At 50.1% G+C, this 17,500-nt stretch overlaps 1 protein-coding gene across 5 annotated transcripts in view; it reads right to left on the reverse strand.

Annotated features, from left to right (window-relative positions):
• The window catches only part of LOC119597743 (adhesion G protein-coupled receptor L2-like), a 78,417-nt gene that overhangs the window by 19,508 nt on the left and 41,409 nt on the right, over positions 1 to 17,500 (reverse strand). For all 5 annotated transcript variants that reach the window (XM_037947354.1, XM_037947352.1, XM_037947350.1 and 2 more), the window contains 5 exons: positions 16,295 to 16,701; positions 15,620 to 15,780; positions 6,014 to 6,239; positions 5,459 to 5,624; positions 4,424 to 4,638 (listed from right to left, as the gene is read on the reverse strand). In XM_037947354.1, coding sequence (XP_037803282.1) covers positions 4,424 to 4,638; positions 5,459 to 5,624; positions 6,014 to 6,239; positions 15,620 to 15,780; positions 16,295 to 16,701 — 1,175 coding nt within the window. The remainder of the gene's footprint in view (positions 1 to 4,423; positions 4,639 to 5,458; positions 5,625 to 6,013; positions 6,240 to 15,619; positions 15,781 to 16,294; positions 16,702 to 17,500) is intronic.

The raw sequence follows: 17,500 nt of genomic DNA on the forward strand, positions 1-17,500 counted from the left end.
GGGAAAGAAGGAGGGAAGAGAAGGAGAAGAAGAAGAAGGGGGAACAGGAACGTCTCGGACGCCCCTTCCAGTCCTACCTTCTCCTTCCCCTTCTATCCTATCCTTTTCTCTTTCTCCCAGTTCCTCCTTTCCTTCCCCCCTCCCTCCTTCTACCCCTCCCCTTCCCCCTCTTTCCCTCCCTCCCTCACTCCCTCCCCTCTCCTTTCGTCCTCGCGCACCGAAGCCCCGAGGGGAGAGGAAAAGCCTCCCCACATATACATCCAGACAGGCTTCAAAGGCACATGAGATAACCAGCTTCCATATCGAGAGGGCGAGCTGGATTTGTTTATATAGCTGATTGGCCATCTTCAGAATTCCAATTTGCTCAGGGCGCCTGTCCGCCCGTGTTTACAGGCAGGCCGCTCCAGTTGGAGACGAATGCGAGCTCGACCCGTCTCGTTCGTCTGTCGCTCTGCCTCTCTTTATATCTGTACCTCTATGCTACTCGTCCACCTGTGTCTGCCTTTCTGTTTGTGTGTATGAATCGGTTTGTCAGTCTATTATTCTATCTACCAGACTCCCCGCCCCTGCACAGCTCTTCGCTGCCGTGTATGCGACTTCTGACGGGAGATCCCCGTCGGTCCGTCCCTCAGCGGGAGGATCAATTCTTGCAAACACCGTCGAAGCGCCCTTCCCTCCCCCTCCCCCTCCCTCTCCCCCTCCCTCTCCCTCTCCCTCTCCCCCTACCCTCTCCCCTCTCCCCGGCAGCGAAAGGCGAGGGACGCCAATATCAATCAAATCATCCATCTATCCCGCTTCCAGACGGGGTGTTGAAACAGTTTGTCCTTCAGTGAATGCTTTCCCTCTTGCCCTTCCCTCCCTCGCTCTCTCTCCCTGCCCCCCCCCCACTCTCTCTCTCTCTCTCTCTCTCTCTCTCTCTCTCTCTCTCTCTCTCTCTCTCTCTCTCTCTCTCTCTCTCTCTCTCTCTCTTCTCTCTCTCTCTCTCTCCTTCCACCATCTCTCTCTCTCCCCTTCCTTTTCTACGCCCCCCTACTCCCCCTCCTTCCTCCCCCTCTCTCCCACTCCGTCTCCCTCTCCCTCTCGTTAAGCAAGAAGCGAGGCTAAGCTAACAGGATAACAAGCTGCGATTGACAACAAAGTAATTAGATACGGGGAACGTTGGTGGCAGATATGGTGTCACTGTTGTCAATCAGGCGCTGTCTCGAGGGGGTGGGGCGAAGAGGGGGGTAGTGATTTCGTCGATAAGGTTTTGTGTTCTTATGATACAGCGAACAGGCGATCCGCGGGCTTTGTTGCGTGAGGCAACATGCCATGACAGCGAGGTCTCTCAGGGAGAGAGGAAGAAAGACGGACTGGAGGATGGGAGGAGGAGGAAGAGAGGGAGGAGGAGGAGGAGGAAGGGGGGAGGAGGAGGAGGAGGAGGAGGAGGAGGAGGAGGAGGAAGGAATGAGGAGACGAAGAAGGAAAAAGGGAGATAGGGGAGAGGAGAGGGGGAAAGGGAGAGAAACGAGAAGAAAGGAGTGAGAGGGGAAAATGAGAGAAGAGATTAGAAAACAGGTGATGCAGACGGAGAGATACAGAGATAGATAGATAGATAGATAGATAGATAGATAGAGAGAGAGGGAGAGACGGGAACACAGGCGCTTCTGTACCGTCCACCAGCGGCTGGTAGATTAGATATTTTCCACACCTGATTTCTGCTCCCGAGTTAATTTGCAACTGCGAAATGAACTATGCAAATTAAACACGATACCCTGTCTGTCAGCGGGAGGAGGAAGGGGGAGAGGGAGGGGGGGGAATAGAAAGAGAGGTCGGGGAGGGGCGATGGGGAGGGGAAGGGGAGGAGGGAAGGTCAGAGAGGGGGAGGGAGATGTAATGGTATGGAAGGGGCTGGAGGGGAAACGGGAGGGGTGGGGTAGGTAAGGGGGGAGGAGGAGGGGAAGAGGAGGGGGGAGGAGGAGGGGAAGAGGAGGGGGGAGGGTGTGAGGAAATGGAGGGGAAAGGGAGCAGGAAAAGCAAAGATAGAGGAATGAGGAGGAGGAGGAGGAGGAGAGGACGATAGACACATGCTTGCAGAAGACCGAGGAAGAAGAGGGAAATGTTAAAATAAACAATAAAGACGACACACTGGGAAGGACGCAAAGAAAAGACAATCTACATAAGAGACAAGAGACAGAAGAAAAGATGAAATAAACCTCTGGATGATGGAGAAAAGAAAGTAGAGAGGAAAAAGAACAGCAGGTGAGAGATAAAGCAAAAACGAGGACTGATCTCTCTCTCTCTCTCTCTCTCTCTCTCTCTCTCTCTCTCTCTCTCTCTCTCTCTCTCTCTCTCTCTCTCTCTCTCGCAGACCGATCCACACATTACTTTGCTATCCGTTTTTTTTTTGTAAATCGACGACAGATACAAAACAAAACGGCTAAATTATGCATGGGCTCGTGGCGTCCACAAAACAAGATAAACAAACACTCCGGCATGCATAATGGAACAACACGAGAGCAAAGCACCCCCTCTTACGCCCCCTACTCTCCCCCCTTCCCCAACTCCCCCTCTTACTCCCATTCTCTTGCCCCTTCCCCAACTCCCCATCCTACGCCTCCTACTCTTGCCCCTTCCCCAACTCTTCCTACTCTTCCCCAACTTCCCCCTCTTACTCCTATACTATTGCCTGTATCGCTACTCCTCCTCCTCTCATTTCCCTGCCACCTCTTCTCCATCTATCCCCAATTCCTCTCCTCCCCTGTCTTATCCTCTTCCTATCCATTACCCCTAACCCTTTAACTTTCCCCCTCCCCTTCCCCTCTCTTCCTACCCCTACCCTCCGCCTTTCCCCTCCCCTACTACCCCTATCCTCCACCCCCTCCTCTATTCCTTACAACCCACAACCCCCTATCCCGCCCCACGATCCCCTAACTCACCCTACCCCCTTCCCCTCACCTTCCACCTTTCCCCTGTCCCTTTCTACCCGCTACCCCTACCCATCCCCCTCCCCTATGACCTCCCTCGGCCTCCCTCGGCCTCCCTCTCCACACCAAAACCACGGTTCATCCACAAAGAAATTTCTTTGACACGAACTTCTTCTTTTTTCTTTACTTTTTTTCCCCGTACCCACACAAACTAACTAAAAAAAATCAACAACAACAACTAAACGAGGCCGGTTGATGCTGATAGCTCGCTGCACTTCTGACAAAGAGGTCATTAGCATATCCATTATAACGGAAAAAAACATACATTAAAAAAAAGAAAGAAAAAAAAAATTGGGTGATTTGAAATCTGAGCTTTTCCGTTGAGCTGATGACGAGCTCTCTCTTACTCGCCGGGATATGGGGAGGGAAGGGAGGGAAGGGAGGGAAGGGAGGGAAGTGGAGGGAAGTGGAGGGAAGGGAGGGAAGGAAGGGAAGTCAAAGGAAGGAGGGGAAGAAAGCGAGGGCAGAGGAGGAGGGAAAGGTTGTGAGGGCAAAGGAGGAGGTAAGTGAAGGATGGAAGGAAAGGAGGGAAGAGTTAGAATGGGAGGGGATGGGAGGGGAGAGGAGGAGAGGGAAGGGGAGAGGAGGGGAAGGGAGGGGAGAGGAGGAGAGGGGAGGGGAGAGGAGGGGAGGGGAGAGGGGGATAGGGAAGGGGAGAGGAGAGGAGAGGAGGGAAGGGGAGAGGAGAAGAGGGGAGGGGAGGGGAGGGGAGGGGAGGGGAGGAGAGAAGAGGGAGAGGATAGGGAAGGGGAAAAATGAAGGAGGGGAGGAAACAAGGAAAAATAAACACAAATCACAGCTAATCTTAACAACACCAACAGTAAAACCATAACAAAAATAGCTAGGACTAACAAAATCCTTCAAACAACGCCCCCACTTCCCACAGAACCTCCCCAAACAAAGAACAAAGAAAGGAGAGGAGGAAAATATGACAAAAGGGAAATCAGGAACACGAGAGCGAGCGCCGGGCCGTGGCTGCTCCTCGGCCGCCGTCGCGCCTTCGTCGCCTCGGGCTGTGGGGGGAGGAGGGGGAGGGGAGGGGGAGGAGGGGGAGGATGATGGGGAAGAGTGAGGAAGGGGGATGATGGGGAGGATGATGGGGAAGAGTGAGGAGGGGGGATGATGGGGAGGATGATGGGGAAGAGTGAGGAGGGGGGGTGATGGGAAGCAGGGGGGAAGACGGAGGAGGAGGGGGGATGATGGGATGGAGGGGGGAAGATGATGGGAGGATGAGGAAGGGGGGAGGAAAGGATGATGGGGAGGAAATGGAAGTGTGGGTTAGGGAATGAAGGGAAAGAGGAGAAGGGGTTGCGGAAAGGACGGAAAGGAAAGGAAAAGAAGAGAGACAGTCGAGCAACATTTAATTCCATCCCCTTCCCCTCCCTTACCTCCTAACCCCACCCACCGTCCTCCCCCCACCCCAACCAACCCCACCCCCTCTCCCCCTCTCTACTCACAATGATGACGGCGATGACGGGGCCCACGAAGGCGAAGATGAAGTAGTTGTCGGCCCTGAGCCAGCACGCGTCCTTGGTGCCGTAGCTGAAGGGGTCGATGACGGCGCTCACGGCCACCACCACCGCCGGGAACCCGTAGGCGGCGCCGTAGTACCAGCGGACGCGCGACTTCTCAGCCTCGAACACCTCCACCAGCATCACGTACAGCTGGAAACCTGGGGACGCGAGAACGAGAAACAGGATCGATGTGCGGCCAAGGAAGGTGAGGTTCATATTGTTTCGTGGCCAAAAGGAGCTGTCTGGGGGACGCGAGGAGGAGGAGGAGGAGGAGGAGGAGGAGGAGGAGGAGGAGGAGGAGGAGGATGGAGGAGGAGGAGGAGGAGGAGGAGGAGGAGGAGGAGGAGGAGGAGGAGGAGGAGGAGGAGGAGGAGGAGGAGGAGGAGGAGGAGGAGGAGGAGGAGGAGGAGGAGGAGGAGGGGAGGAGGAGGAGGAGGAGGAGGAAAAAAGAATCGAATGAACGGGGAAATGGAATACATAGAAGGACTATGAAGGGAATGCTGATTTATGCTAATGATTTTGAGCTAGTAAGAACAATCGCAAGGGAAATAAAACTGAAGTAGGACAAAATAATAAAAAAAAACAATCAATCGGTAATTTAAATAATCGTCCTAAAATCTCCCTTCTTAAAACCAAAGAAACATTTCTCTTTAATTTATCCTGTAATTCCTTATTGCATTTACTGCTTCATAAACCATTTTTTTCGTAACTAAAGGAACAATCTTCTTTCAACTTCTACTTTAATTCTTTATTTCATTTACCTCTCTTTTAAACCCTCTATATAAAAACGTACACCCATACATGCTCTATACCATATGGTCTTTATATCTAAAAAAAATAATTATCTATATCATATCATCTTTATATAAAAAAAATCTTTATATCCTAACTTTATATTAAAAAAAAATTCCATATCATTATTACAAAAAAAAAAAACACTCTTCAAATAAAAAAAAAAATGCGTCCCGGCGTCCCCACCTTCCATGAACATCCAGGCGAAGGCGGCGAGGAAGAAGAAGTGCAGGAGGCCCGCCACGACGCCGCACACCACGGGCTTGTCGGTCTGGTTCACGCCCGCCAGGAACACCGTCTCGGCGATCAGGAGGCACACGCACAGGTTCTTGTGGATGGTCGTTCGGTCACTCTGGAGGGAGGCGGGGGGAGGGGAGGGGGAGGGAGGGAAGGGGGAGGAAATGCGTTAGTTGACTGGTGTAAAACGCACACACATATACACTCACGGACACACGCACACGCACAGAAAGAGAAATCTGTTCATATCGTCTAAAGCCCCCCTTGTGTCCATGAGCCGATGAAATCCTGATCCGTTAAGCTTAAGCAACCACTCTCTGTCTGTCTGTCTGTCTGTCTGTCTGTCTGTCTGTCTGTCTCTCTCTCTCTCTCTCTCAAACACGAGTCTCACCTCCTTCCCCTCCTCCCCTTCCCCGTAATTTGTCGGCTATTCTTCTCTACTTCCTCCCCCTCCAGCTCCCCCCACCCCCCACCCCCCCATCCCCTACTTCCCCACGCCCTCACCTTCAGGCCCCTAAAGGCATGGAACACGATGGTGGCCAGGAGCAGGCACACGATGGAGATGACGCAGCCGACGTAGGTGATGATGGAGAGGGCCAGGTGGTGCGGGTAAGCCAGGGGCGTCGCGTGCACGTCCATCAGCACGGCGAAGTTCGTCAGGTGGTCGCACTGGCACACCGTGTGGCTCGTGTTGTAGCGCAGGACGCGGCACCCTTCTTCCGACCACGAGCTGCATGGGGGGGGGGGGGGGGGGGTAGAGAACAGTTAGAGAACTCATGATGAGGATCGTGATGGTGGTGATGATAACAAGAATAGTGTTGTGTTCATCATCATAATCATCATACCATTAATAGTAATACTACTAATAATAATAATAGTAATTATTATTATTATTATTATATTGATGAAAAGAACAACGGCAATACTAATCAGTAATGATAAGAGAGTATGGTATTGGTGACAATAACAGCAGTAAGATCGATCAGAATAACCAATACATCTTAATATAATACCCTATATCTAATTAGTATCTGTGAAAGAACTGATAATAAAGTTGATTCCGCCCCCCTTCCCTTCAATCACCCCCCCCCCCACCCACTCGATCTCAAGCGCTCCACAACCGACACTCCCTCATCTTGAAGGAGGCTGCGAGGTCTTTCCCTCCCCTCCTCTCCTCTCCCCTTTCTCCTCCTCAATCCTCCCTTCCCTTGCCTTCCCACTCCTTTACCACCCCTCCCTTCCTCAGCCTCCCTTTCCTCCTCTCCTCTCCCATTTTCTCCGTCCTCGTCCCCTCCTCTCCTTCTACTTTCCTTCCCTCTCCTTCTCCCTCCTCTCCCGCTCACCAATAACACTAAACACGCTAATTTGCATACAATCACTACTTTATTGGCTGTAATGGTGAACAAATTAATACAAGCTGTAAAGGCAACACGGGCGGGGGGAAACCGGAGCCTTCCCTAACTGGGAGAGCGTCACAAAATTCGCCCATTAGTGGAACCAATAAAAAAAAAACACACCCTCGGCGTTTTCAAGGGATCACAAAACCACTTTTGTAATAGTAGTGACGACGACAGTAAACACGATAATGATAATAATACAATAAATGATAATAATGATAATACAACAGCAATACCGATTATAACGAAATGAAAATAATACATCCAACAAATCTCATACATTTTCTTCAAAAGACGGAACGAAAATATCGGCGCATGCACTTCATTCGCTTTCTTAGCATCATCATTTTAGATTTTTCCATTCCTCTTCAAAGGGAGACGGATATACTGCACCACAGACGTTCATAAAGGGCACACGTCTTGAAAGAACACGTCGAGATGTGCCTCATACAACAACACCTGAATCTTTGCGTAACAAAGGAGAGGGATTATAAGAAGCAAAAAAAAAGAAAAGAAAAAAAAAAGCGAGAGGAGGAAAAGAAGAGAGAGGAAGAGAGGGAAGAAGAGAGAGGAAGAGAGGGAAGAATAGAGAGGAAGAGAGGGAAGAATAGAGAGGAAGAGAGGGAAGAAGAAGAGAGGGAAGAAGAGAGAGGAAGAGAGGGAAGTAGAAAGGAAGAGAGAAGAAGGATGAAGAGGAGGAGGAGGAGGAGGAGGAGGAGGAGGAGGAGGAGGAGGAGGAGGAGGAGGATGAGGATGAGGAGGAGAAGGAGTAGAAGAAGAAGGAAGAGGAGAAGGAGAATGAAGAGAGGAGAGGAGAAGAGAAGGAAGAGAGGAGAAGGAAGAAGAAGAAGAAGAAGAAGAAGAAGAAGAAGAAGAAGAAGAAGAAGAAGAGAGAGAGAATGAGCCAGGGAAAAAAAAGAGAAGAGCATAAAGCAAAGAAAGATAAATAACCAAATGTACACTAAACAAAAGAAGAAGAAAAACACAAAACAAAAGCGTAAACAAACAAGACGCAAACACACACATACACAAGGACAGACAAAGAGAAAGAAATAGAAAAAGGCACACGTGAATACCCAGAAAACGAATGAAAACGGGAAAGCAAACGCAAAACTAAACAAAAAGTAAACAAAAACTAAACAAAAGCAAACATACAAAGAACAAAACGCCTCATGGTGGTGGTCCTCGACGCCCGACATAGCACTGGAAACTTAATACCCGTAATGCACGTAAAGGGGGTAAATACCAGGTGATACCAGCGGTAAACATTATGAATGGGTGTTTATAAGGATACCTTGCTGTAGGGAGGAAGGAGGCGGAGGAGGGGAAAGAAGAAGGGGGGGGGGGAAAAAAGATAAGAAGAAAGGGGAAGAGAGAAAAAAGAGTTGGGGAGAAAGGTAGACAGAAGAGGAGATGAGGAGAAAAGAGGAAATGAGAGAACGGGAGGGAGGAAATGAGATGAGGAGGAAGGAGAGAATAGGAGAGAGAAGATTGGGAGAAAGGAGAAGGGGAGAGAGGAGGAGGAGAAAGGGGAGAGAGGAGGAGGAGGAGGAGGAGAAAGGGGAGAGAGGAGGAGGAGAAAGGGGAGAGAGGAGGAGGAGGAGGAGGAGAAAGGGGAGAGGTAGAATAAAAATTGTTATGACAGCCATCACCTTCTAAAGTATACAGTTAGTGCACCTTCGCTGATCACGTGGCACATTTTATGTTTACCTATTTGTCCGTTGCGTGTCCGTAAATCTGTATGCCTTTTTTTCTGTTCCCTCTCCCTCCTATCTCTTTCTCCCTCTCAAGCAAATTCTCTGCCTCATGAACTGCACTAAACAGCCGCCTCTCTCTCTCTCTCTCTCTCTCTCTCTCTCTCTCTCTCTCTCTCTCTCTCTCTCTGTTGCTTTTGACATCTAAATTCTTGTTGTAGTTTTAGTATCTTTTAAGGTCGTTGTAGATTTATTATGTTTGTAGTTATTTTATCGGCAGTGTGATAAAGCTGTTGTTTCCCCTCCCCTACTCTGTCTGTTCATCGCTCTACCATCTTGGAAAACATAACGCACGTGCGCGAGCGCGCACACACACACACACACACACACACACACACACACACACACACACACACACACACACACACACAACACACACACACACACACACGAGAGACAAGCACAGAGCGCAAACGGATCTCCGCTTATCTTATCAAGAACATGGATGCAATCATGCAAGCACGCATCCCCTCCACCCCCATTCCACCGGATCTCCCGAAACCCCTCCCCACTCCTCTCCTACTAACCCCCTCCCCTCCCCTCCCCACCCCCACCCCCCATCATCTCGGCCCAAGCACAAAACGGCCTTATCCAGCGTCGGTGTTTCTACAAGCAGGCAAGCACGACACGAGCCATAGACCTGCTTTGTGAGTGCCGTAACAAGTCTTCTCGTGGGCTTGCTGATTATGCGCCGTGATGGAAGGGAGATGACAACGAGAGATAGATAGATAGATGGATGGATAGGGAGAGGGAGGGAGGGAGGGGGATAGGGAAGAGGGAGGGAGGGAGGGAGGGGGGAAGGGGATAGGAGGGAGGGAGGAGGGAAAAAGGAGAGGAGGAGGAGGGAAAAAGGGAGAGGGAGGGAGGAGGGGAAGGAGAGGGAGAGGGAGGAAGGAGGGGGAGAGAGAGAGAAGAGAGAGGGGAGAGGAGAGGAGAGAGATAGAGGAGGGAGAGGGAGAGGGAGAAGAAGAAGAAGAAGATGTAGAAGAAATGATAGGGGAGAGAAAAAAGGGAAGGGAAAAGGAGAGGAGAGAGAAAAGGAGAGGAGAGAGAAAAGGGAAGGGGAAAAGAAGAGAGAGAGAGAGGAGAGAGGAAGGAGAAAAGGGAGGCAGGAAAGAGAGAAAAGGAGGGCAGGGGAGAGAGAGAGAGAGGCGGGGGAGGAGAGGGGAGAGGCAGGAAAAAGGGAGAGAAGAGGGGGGCAGGAGAGAGAGGAGAGAGGCAGGAGAGAGAGAGAGAGGGCGGGAGAGAAACAGGAGAGAGAGAGAAACAGGAGAGAGAGAGAAACAGGAGAGAGAGAGAAACAGGAGAGAGAGAGAGGTACATCCCGAGGAGACTAACTTACCAACTCATTATATCACTATGGTAACCAAACTTTTCGTCTCAAAACACAATAAAAAAAGTGCCAGAAAAAGATTCCAGGAAAAAAGTAATACAGAAAAATAAAACCCAAAAAAGGGGGGTTAATAGAAAAAAAAAAAGAAAAAAAAAACCTTAAGCGTAGTAAATATATAAAAATAAAAGTCACAAAAAAAAAAAGAAAGAGAGAGAGAGAGAGAGAAAAAAAAAATGTCGACACCATCAGCTCGCAGCCCGACTGCCCTAACAAGCGCTTTCCTCTATCACCTGCTGCCGAACGTGACAAGTTAACCTCATTTGGCAAAGGGGAGTTTAAAATCTGTGAAATAGGGAAGGAGGGGAGGAGGATGGGAGGGGGAAGGAGGAGGAGGGGAAGGAGGAGAGGAAGGAGGAGGGGAAGGAGGAAAGGAGGGGGGGAGGGGAAGGGGGGAGGAGGAGGAAAGGAGGAAAAGGGGAAAGGGGAAAGGGGGAGGGGAAAAGGGGAAAGGGGGGGAAAGAGGAGGAGGGGGGGGGGAAGAAGGAAAGGAAAGGGGGGAAGGGGGAGGAAAGGGGGAAGGGGAAAAAGGGGAGGAGGAGGAGGGGGAAAAGGGGAGGGAGGAGGAAGGGGGGAGGGAGGAAAAGGGGGGGTAGGAAGGGAGGAAAAGGAAGGGGGGGGGGGGGGGGGGGGGGGGGGGGGGGGGGGGGGGGGGGGGGGGGGGGGGGGAAAGAGGGGTAAAAAAGGGGGAGGAAGGAAGAGGGGGGGGGGAGGAAAAAGGAGGAAAGGGGGGGAAAGGGGGAAAGGAAAAGGGAAGGGGAAGAGGAAGGAAAAGGGGGGAAAGGGGAAAGAGGAGGGGAGGAAAGAGGAGGAGGGGAGAAAAATGGAGGGGAGGAGAAGAGGAGGAGGGAGGGGGAGGGGGAGGGAGGAGGAAAACCGGGCGTAACGGGAAGGGGGAAAAAGGAGAAAAAGGAAAAAAAGAAGAAAGAAAAAGGGAGAAAAAGAAGAGAAGGGGGAAAAGAGGGGAGGAAGAGAGAAGAAGAGGGAAAGGAGGGGGAGGGGGAAAGGGGAGGGAAGGGGGGGGGGGGGGGAGGGGGGATAGGGAGGGGGAGGGGGGGGGGGGAAAAAGGGAAGAAGAGAGAGGGAGAGAGGGAGGAGAGAGAGAGGAGAGAGGAGAGAGAGAGAACAGAGAGAGGAGAGAAAAAAGGGAGGAGAGAGAGAGAGAAGGAGAGGGGAGGAGAGAGAGAAAAAAGGGGGGGGAAAAAAAGAGAAAAAGCAAAGGCACAGGCCATGAAACCTCAACACAAACTTGTAATTAAGTTGATCGCAGAATAACACCCATTTTTATATCGCCAATTTTAACCGATATCCGTAACATCGAAAACCACCATGAAAATATACAGAACTTTGGACTTTACTGATGGGTACTTGAATATCTTGACAAGGTTTTGCATCTCTCAATAACTTACCAAGAAATTCTAACGATAATGTTGCAACTTCATCTGCCATCACATTGATCTGATGCGATGAAAAGCTATTGTGTTTTTGCTTCTAAAAACGATAGGAATGTGGGGAGAAGTTATAACGAGATACATTTCCTGGAATTTCTAGAATATAAAAAAAACACCTAATTCTCATTATCCTTGTCACGTAATACCTCCTACTACACACGTAAAAAATACACAATTAATAGAAAATAAAAATACCTTAGAAATAACAGTAAATAAAAATCCCCTTTCCCTTTTCTCTTTTCTCCTCCTCCTTTTCCTCCTACTCTCCCCTATCTCCATTATCCCTCTCTCTGTTCCTCATCTTCTCTTCCTTCATTGTACATCTCTCTTTTCCTGTTCTTCTTTCCGGCAAACAGGAAGCGGAGGAAGGACAGGGAGAGAAGACCTCAATCCCTAGGCAAGGTCTCCTTCCCACCCCAGGGCCCCTTCCCTCCCTTTCCCTCCCCTCCTCCCCCCCCCCCTTTTTAATTTTTCCCCTCTCCCACCCCCCCCCCCCCCCCCCACCCCCTTTCCCCTTTCCCCCTCCCTTTTTCCTCCCCCCCCCATTTCCCTCCCCTCTTTTTCCCCCCTCCTCTTCTCTCCACTCTCTTTCCTCCCCACTCCCCTTTTCCCCCTCTTCCCTCCCACTCCCTCTTCCTCTCCATCCTCTTCCCCTCCCACCCCTCTTCCTCTCCCACTCCCCCTTCCCCCCCCTCCCCTCCCCCCCTCTTCTCTCCCACTCCCCCTCCCCCCCCACCCCCTTCCTTCCCATCCCTCTCCTCCCCCCCCCCCTCCCTTCCCCCTCCCCCTCTCCCTCCCCCCCCCCCCCGAAGGGGGCAATAAAAGGGCCTCCAACCCCCCTCTACCCCATTTCCCCCAACCCCCCACTCCCCTTACCGACTGGTTTACCCCCAAGGTCCCCCCCTTTTCCGTTTTTGTGTTTGGTTTTGGTGTCAAGAAACGGGCAGCTCTTTTGGGTGGTGATGGGGGGGGGGGGCGGGGAAAAGGGAGGGCTGCTGTTTCTTTCCGGGGTGTCTTTTCTTTTTTTCTAGGGCTTCTTCGTTCTCCTTTTGGTGTTGTCTCTTTTCATTTTTCTTTTGTTCCCTCCCTTGTTATTCGTTTTTGTTTTCATTTTTCCAAAAATTGGGGTTCCGTTACCTCATTTTGTAAATAATGGTTATTATTATGATTATCAATGTTACTACTATTGATATCATTATCAAAACAATCATTGGTATCAGTAATAATGTGTATGTGTGCACAGGTGTGTTTGTGTTTGTGTGTGTGTGTGTGTGTGTGTGTGTGTGTGTGTGTGTGTGTGTGTGTGTGTGTGTGTGTGTTGTGTGTTGTGTGTTGTGTGTGTGTGTGTGTGTTGTGTGTGTGTATGTGTGTGTGTGTGTGTGTGTGTGTGTGTGTGTAAGTGACGCTTCATTGTGGATTCATGAGGCCGTCACCAATATGTCGTGCTGTTTACCCACACGCCTCCCCCCTCCCTCACCCTCCCATCCCAATCTTCATCCCTCCTCCCTCTCCCCATCCCCACCTCGCCCCCCTACCCGTCCCCCCCCCCACCTTATCTCCCTTCATCACACCGGCTCCTCTTCTGCCTCGTTAGCCATAATCACAAGATTAATGAACCCGATGATAGCATTAGAAGACAAAACACATTCTCATACACCCACACGCACACACACACACACACACACACACACACACACACACACACACACACACACACACACGCAGCACGCACACACAAACTAACCCACATACACAAACACGAGGCAACGATGACTCGCCTCCAATGCCCTGTCGCTGATTCCGGCTTTGGTGATATCCCAATCCTCCTCCAGTCGGGCAGGCGCGCAGACTGTGATCGCCCAGTCTAATAATCGTGCACACTGATAATACAAGTAGAATACGTACACGCATAATAACCCACATAATCGCATACAGCCATTAATACGCACACACATACACGCGCATGCAAATACTTTCACTTTCGCAGTCATTAATACACACTAATAATCACTGAAAGTCAATAGCACACACAGACACACACACGCATATAGTTACACAAACAAACATTCACTAAATCACACAACCACACACACAGTAATTGACACAAACAAAACAAGCACGTCGTTACCGCTATCCTCACAACGGACATAAAAAGAACGTCGACTCAAGAAAAAAATATTACCCAACAACACTAAACAAACACAAACACTAAAAACAATAAACACAAAACAAAAACACAAACACTGAACAACGGGCGCTTTAGCCGTGTCGATTCCGCGGAAATACGTGTTTGGCGATGTCGTCGACTCGCGAAATAACACGTGTCGGTCTAAGCAGCCCAGCGCCATTCACGCCGTTTATTCTTTTTTCCCTCACGGAATGGGCAGAGGGGGAGGAGGGGGAGGGGGCGGTAAGAGGGGGGAAGGGGGGCGTTAAGAGGGGGGAAGGGGGGCGTTAAGAGGGGGAAGGGGGTAAGAGGGGGGCAGGGGAGGGAGAAGGGGCCAAAAGGAAAGGAGAAAAGGAAGAGAGGGAGTTGTGGGAGGGAAATGAAGAAGAATGGAGTGAGAGAGAGAGAGAGAGAGAGAGAGAGAGAGAGAGAGAGAGAGAGAGAGAGAGAGAGAGAGAGAGAGAGAGAGAGAGAGAGAGAAATGACGGCAACGCAATAATGACAATAACATTAATAGCAGAGATAATAATGACAGTGAAAATAACGACAATAATTGAGCAAATACCATAATCGAATAAGGACGAGCTGATAGGCGGGGGGGGGGAGGGGAGGGGGAGATTAAGCTAAATAGGAGATGAAAAGGGCGAACGAAAGAGAAAGGGGGAAAACTGAGGAAGAAGGAAAGACGAAAGAAGATAGAAGATGAGGAAGATGAAAGTAAGTGCGGGGGTGGGGGGGAAGTCGGGAGGGGGAAGGGGGGGGACACTGTACCAGAAGCCATCCGAAATCTAACGAACCTAATTAATATTCAATCAAGTCCCGCATCCGCCCACGTTCATCATTTCTCAAGATCAAACGCTCCCCTTCCCCACTCCTCCCCCACCTTTGTCTGTCAACCCCCGAGTATGTGAGTGAATGTACACTATGTGACGTGTAGACTACCCCTCCCTCCCTTCCCCTTCCCCTTGGCGAGTGGGGTAAGTGTTGCGTGCAATTCACCCCCTCACTACCCCCGTTCCTCACTCTTCCCTATCTCCCCTCCCAATCCCCTCCTCCGCTGCCTCCTCATCCCCCTTCCCCGTCCCCTCTGTCACGCCGCCCATCCCCAAAGCAGCTGATATTACCGAGGTCTGACAACCTTGGGGTCGTTTGAGAGAGAGCTGCTAGTTAGCACTTTTATCTAAGTCATGCAATGGTCTTGCGCAGGAGAGGGGGGAGGGAGGAGGAGGAGGAGGAGGAGGAGGAGGAGGAGGAGGAGGAAGGAGGAGGAGGAGGGGAGGGAGGTGGAGGAGGAGGGGGGAGGAGGAGGAGGAGGGCAGGGAGGAAGAGGAGAGGGAAGTGGGGGGGGAGGGAGGAAGAGAGGAGGGAGTGAGAGTATAAGAGAATCAGAAAGCGATAAAGATAAAGAAAAAGGAGAGTGGAAAAAGAAAGAAAAGTCCCACACGGCTCCCAACCACAGATCACAATCGAACGCCTCCTTATCTCCGCTAACAGTCATACAGCTATCATCCTCCTTGACAATGCGATAAAAAAAGAGCAAAGTAACATTCCTTGCAACATGCAAAGCGTCTGCAACATTATTATCGAAGCTGACGGAGATAAGGCTGTTAGTAGCGAAGTCAGGCGACATCACACAGACAGGCAGGGGATAGAGCGAGACTCGAAGGAACACACCTGGGAAAACTCGCCTCTCTCCTTTTTCATTATTCTTAAAGATAACTATATTTCAGAAAGTAAATACAAATAAATAAATACCTATATCTATAAATAATGATCACAAATAAAAATACGCCCACAAACAACACGCTCCCCCCCCCAAAAAAAAAAAAAAAAAAAAAAAAAAAAAAAAACGTCGGGGAAAATGGGAAACTAAAATCCCCCAAAGAAAACGTAAACCCCAGAAAAAAGGAAACCAAAACCCGCAAAGAAAACGTGAACCACGATCCCCTACCTGGTGGTGTAGTCCCAGAAAACGCAGGCGGGGTTGGTGACGTTCACTGTCCTGATCATGGTGAACGTGAGGACGACAGGCTCCGGCAGTTCAATGTGACGCCCGGCGCCCAGGGAGGCCGACACGACGCGGGAGTTCAGCACGCGGGTTTCGTTCACGCCCTGGTGGGGAGGCAGTTATCAGAGGAGGCACCATTATTGTCTCGTTTATTTACTCATTTGCTTGTTTGCCTGTTATCAGAGTATTAGTATTATCATAATTATGATGACTGTTATTATTATTATTATTATTATTATTATTATTACTATTACTATTACTATTATTATTATTATTATTATTATTATTACTATTACTATTATTATTATTATCCTCATCATCATCACTTGTATGATTAACATCATCATCACTATCAATCATCATTGTCACCACTTTTAAAGTAGACAAGTTACTGCAAAAAAGACGTGACTTATAACCATATTTCATTTCGAAGTTACGCTTTAGCATGTCGATGGTTAATTTTCAAAAATCAGATTTGGGTCTAAAAAGAAACCAAAAGAGAAAAAGAAAAGAAAAAAAAGATACAAAAAGACAGACAGACGGAAACACAAAGAGAAACGAACTTTTAGGAAAGAAAAGAAAATGCCTCGGAGCAGAAATCAGGAAAAAAAAGTTCACCTTGAAGTTGGCTTCGTTGATCCTGTAGGACCTCCCGTCGGGCTGCAGGAGGTGGTGGAGGCCGTCGTAGCTGAAGAAGACCATCTTGACGAGGCCGTTCTCGGAGTTCTCGAGCAGCGCCTCCGGGGGGAGCGTGATGGTGTCCTGGGGCGCGGCCGGGGGCGTCTCCAGATCCTGCAGGCTGTTCGTCGGGTCGAAGGAGGAGGAGGAGGACGACGACGACGCCGAGGAGGAGGAGGTGGCAACGGCGGGGGCGTCGAGGTCTCCCGAGGTGGTTGAGGGGTGTCCCGTGGGCGCGTCCGAGGGGTCCGACGGGCGCGTGGGCGGCGGCTGCAGCCAAGTCTCTCCCGGTGAAGGGAAGGTGACGGCGGCCACGTTGCGCGTCTCCACCACCTGAAGGCGCAGCACTGGCGGGGAAAAAGGAGAGTTAGAGCACCGGATTTCTTGTGGTTTATCATCTCCCTCTCTAAATATGCCACATCTTCCTCTCCCTTCTCTCCATGCACACCTATTCCCTCTCTCTTTCTTTTTCTCCCACTCTTCCCTCCCTCCCTTCCTTGCCCATCCCCTCTCCTCTCACATTTTTCTAATCGAGGCAACACAAAGAAAAAAGAAAAGTAAAAAAAAATATAATATATATAATATCAATACACGGTGGCTCATCGTACACCCGACACTAAAGCGTGAAAGAAAATTATTCACACGTTCTTCTTCAGCAATCCAAGTCTCAGTCACCAAAAACATGAATTTCTTGTACAGTACACAGGGAATAATTTCATCCTAAAAATACTAAACACAAAAAAGAAAGAAAGAAGAGATGAAAGAATAAAATGCCGCTTCGGCGAATAAAAGCTTAGAGCCGCAACACTGGCCGGCCTTGCACTCCCAAATGCAAAGGTGTACACTTAACGTAATTAAGTTCCACCGGAGGATTACATCCTGCTACTAATTTATTGAATTTGTGCATCACTCTCTCGCTGGCTGGCAGGGCCGCTTGCGTCCGGTTGCAGCCCTCGCACGGGTGCACGGGAAGTTGCAGCCCTCGCGCGCCCGACGCTCTCGGCCGCGGGCGGAGTCACTGACGGATTCGAGTCGGCGTACAGTCACTTGCATATGTACGTAAGTGTGTGTGTGTGTGTGTGTGTGTGTGTGTGTGTGTGTGTGTGGTGTGTGTGGTGTGGTGGTGGGGGTAGAGAGAGAGAGAGA

This window comes from Penaeus monodon, chromosome 40, assembly GCF_015228065.2.
Source record: "Penaeus monodon isolate SGIC_2016 chromosome 40, NSTDA_Pmon_1, whole genome shotgun sequence".
NCBI lineage: Eukaryota > Metazoa > Arthropoda > Malacostraca > Decapoda > Penaeidae > Penaeus > Penaeus monodon.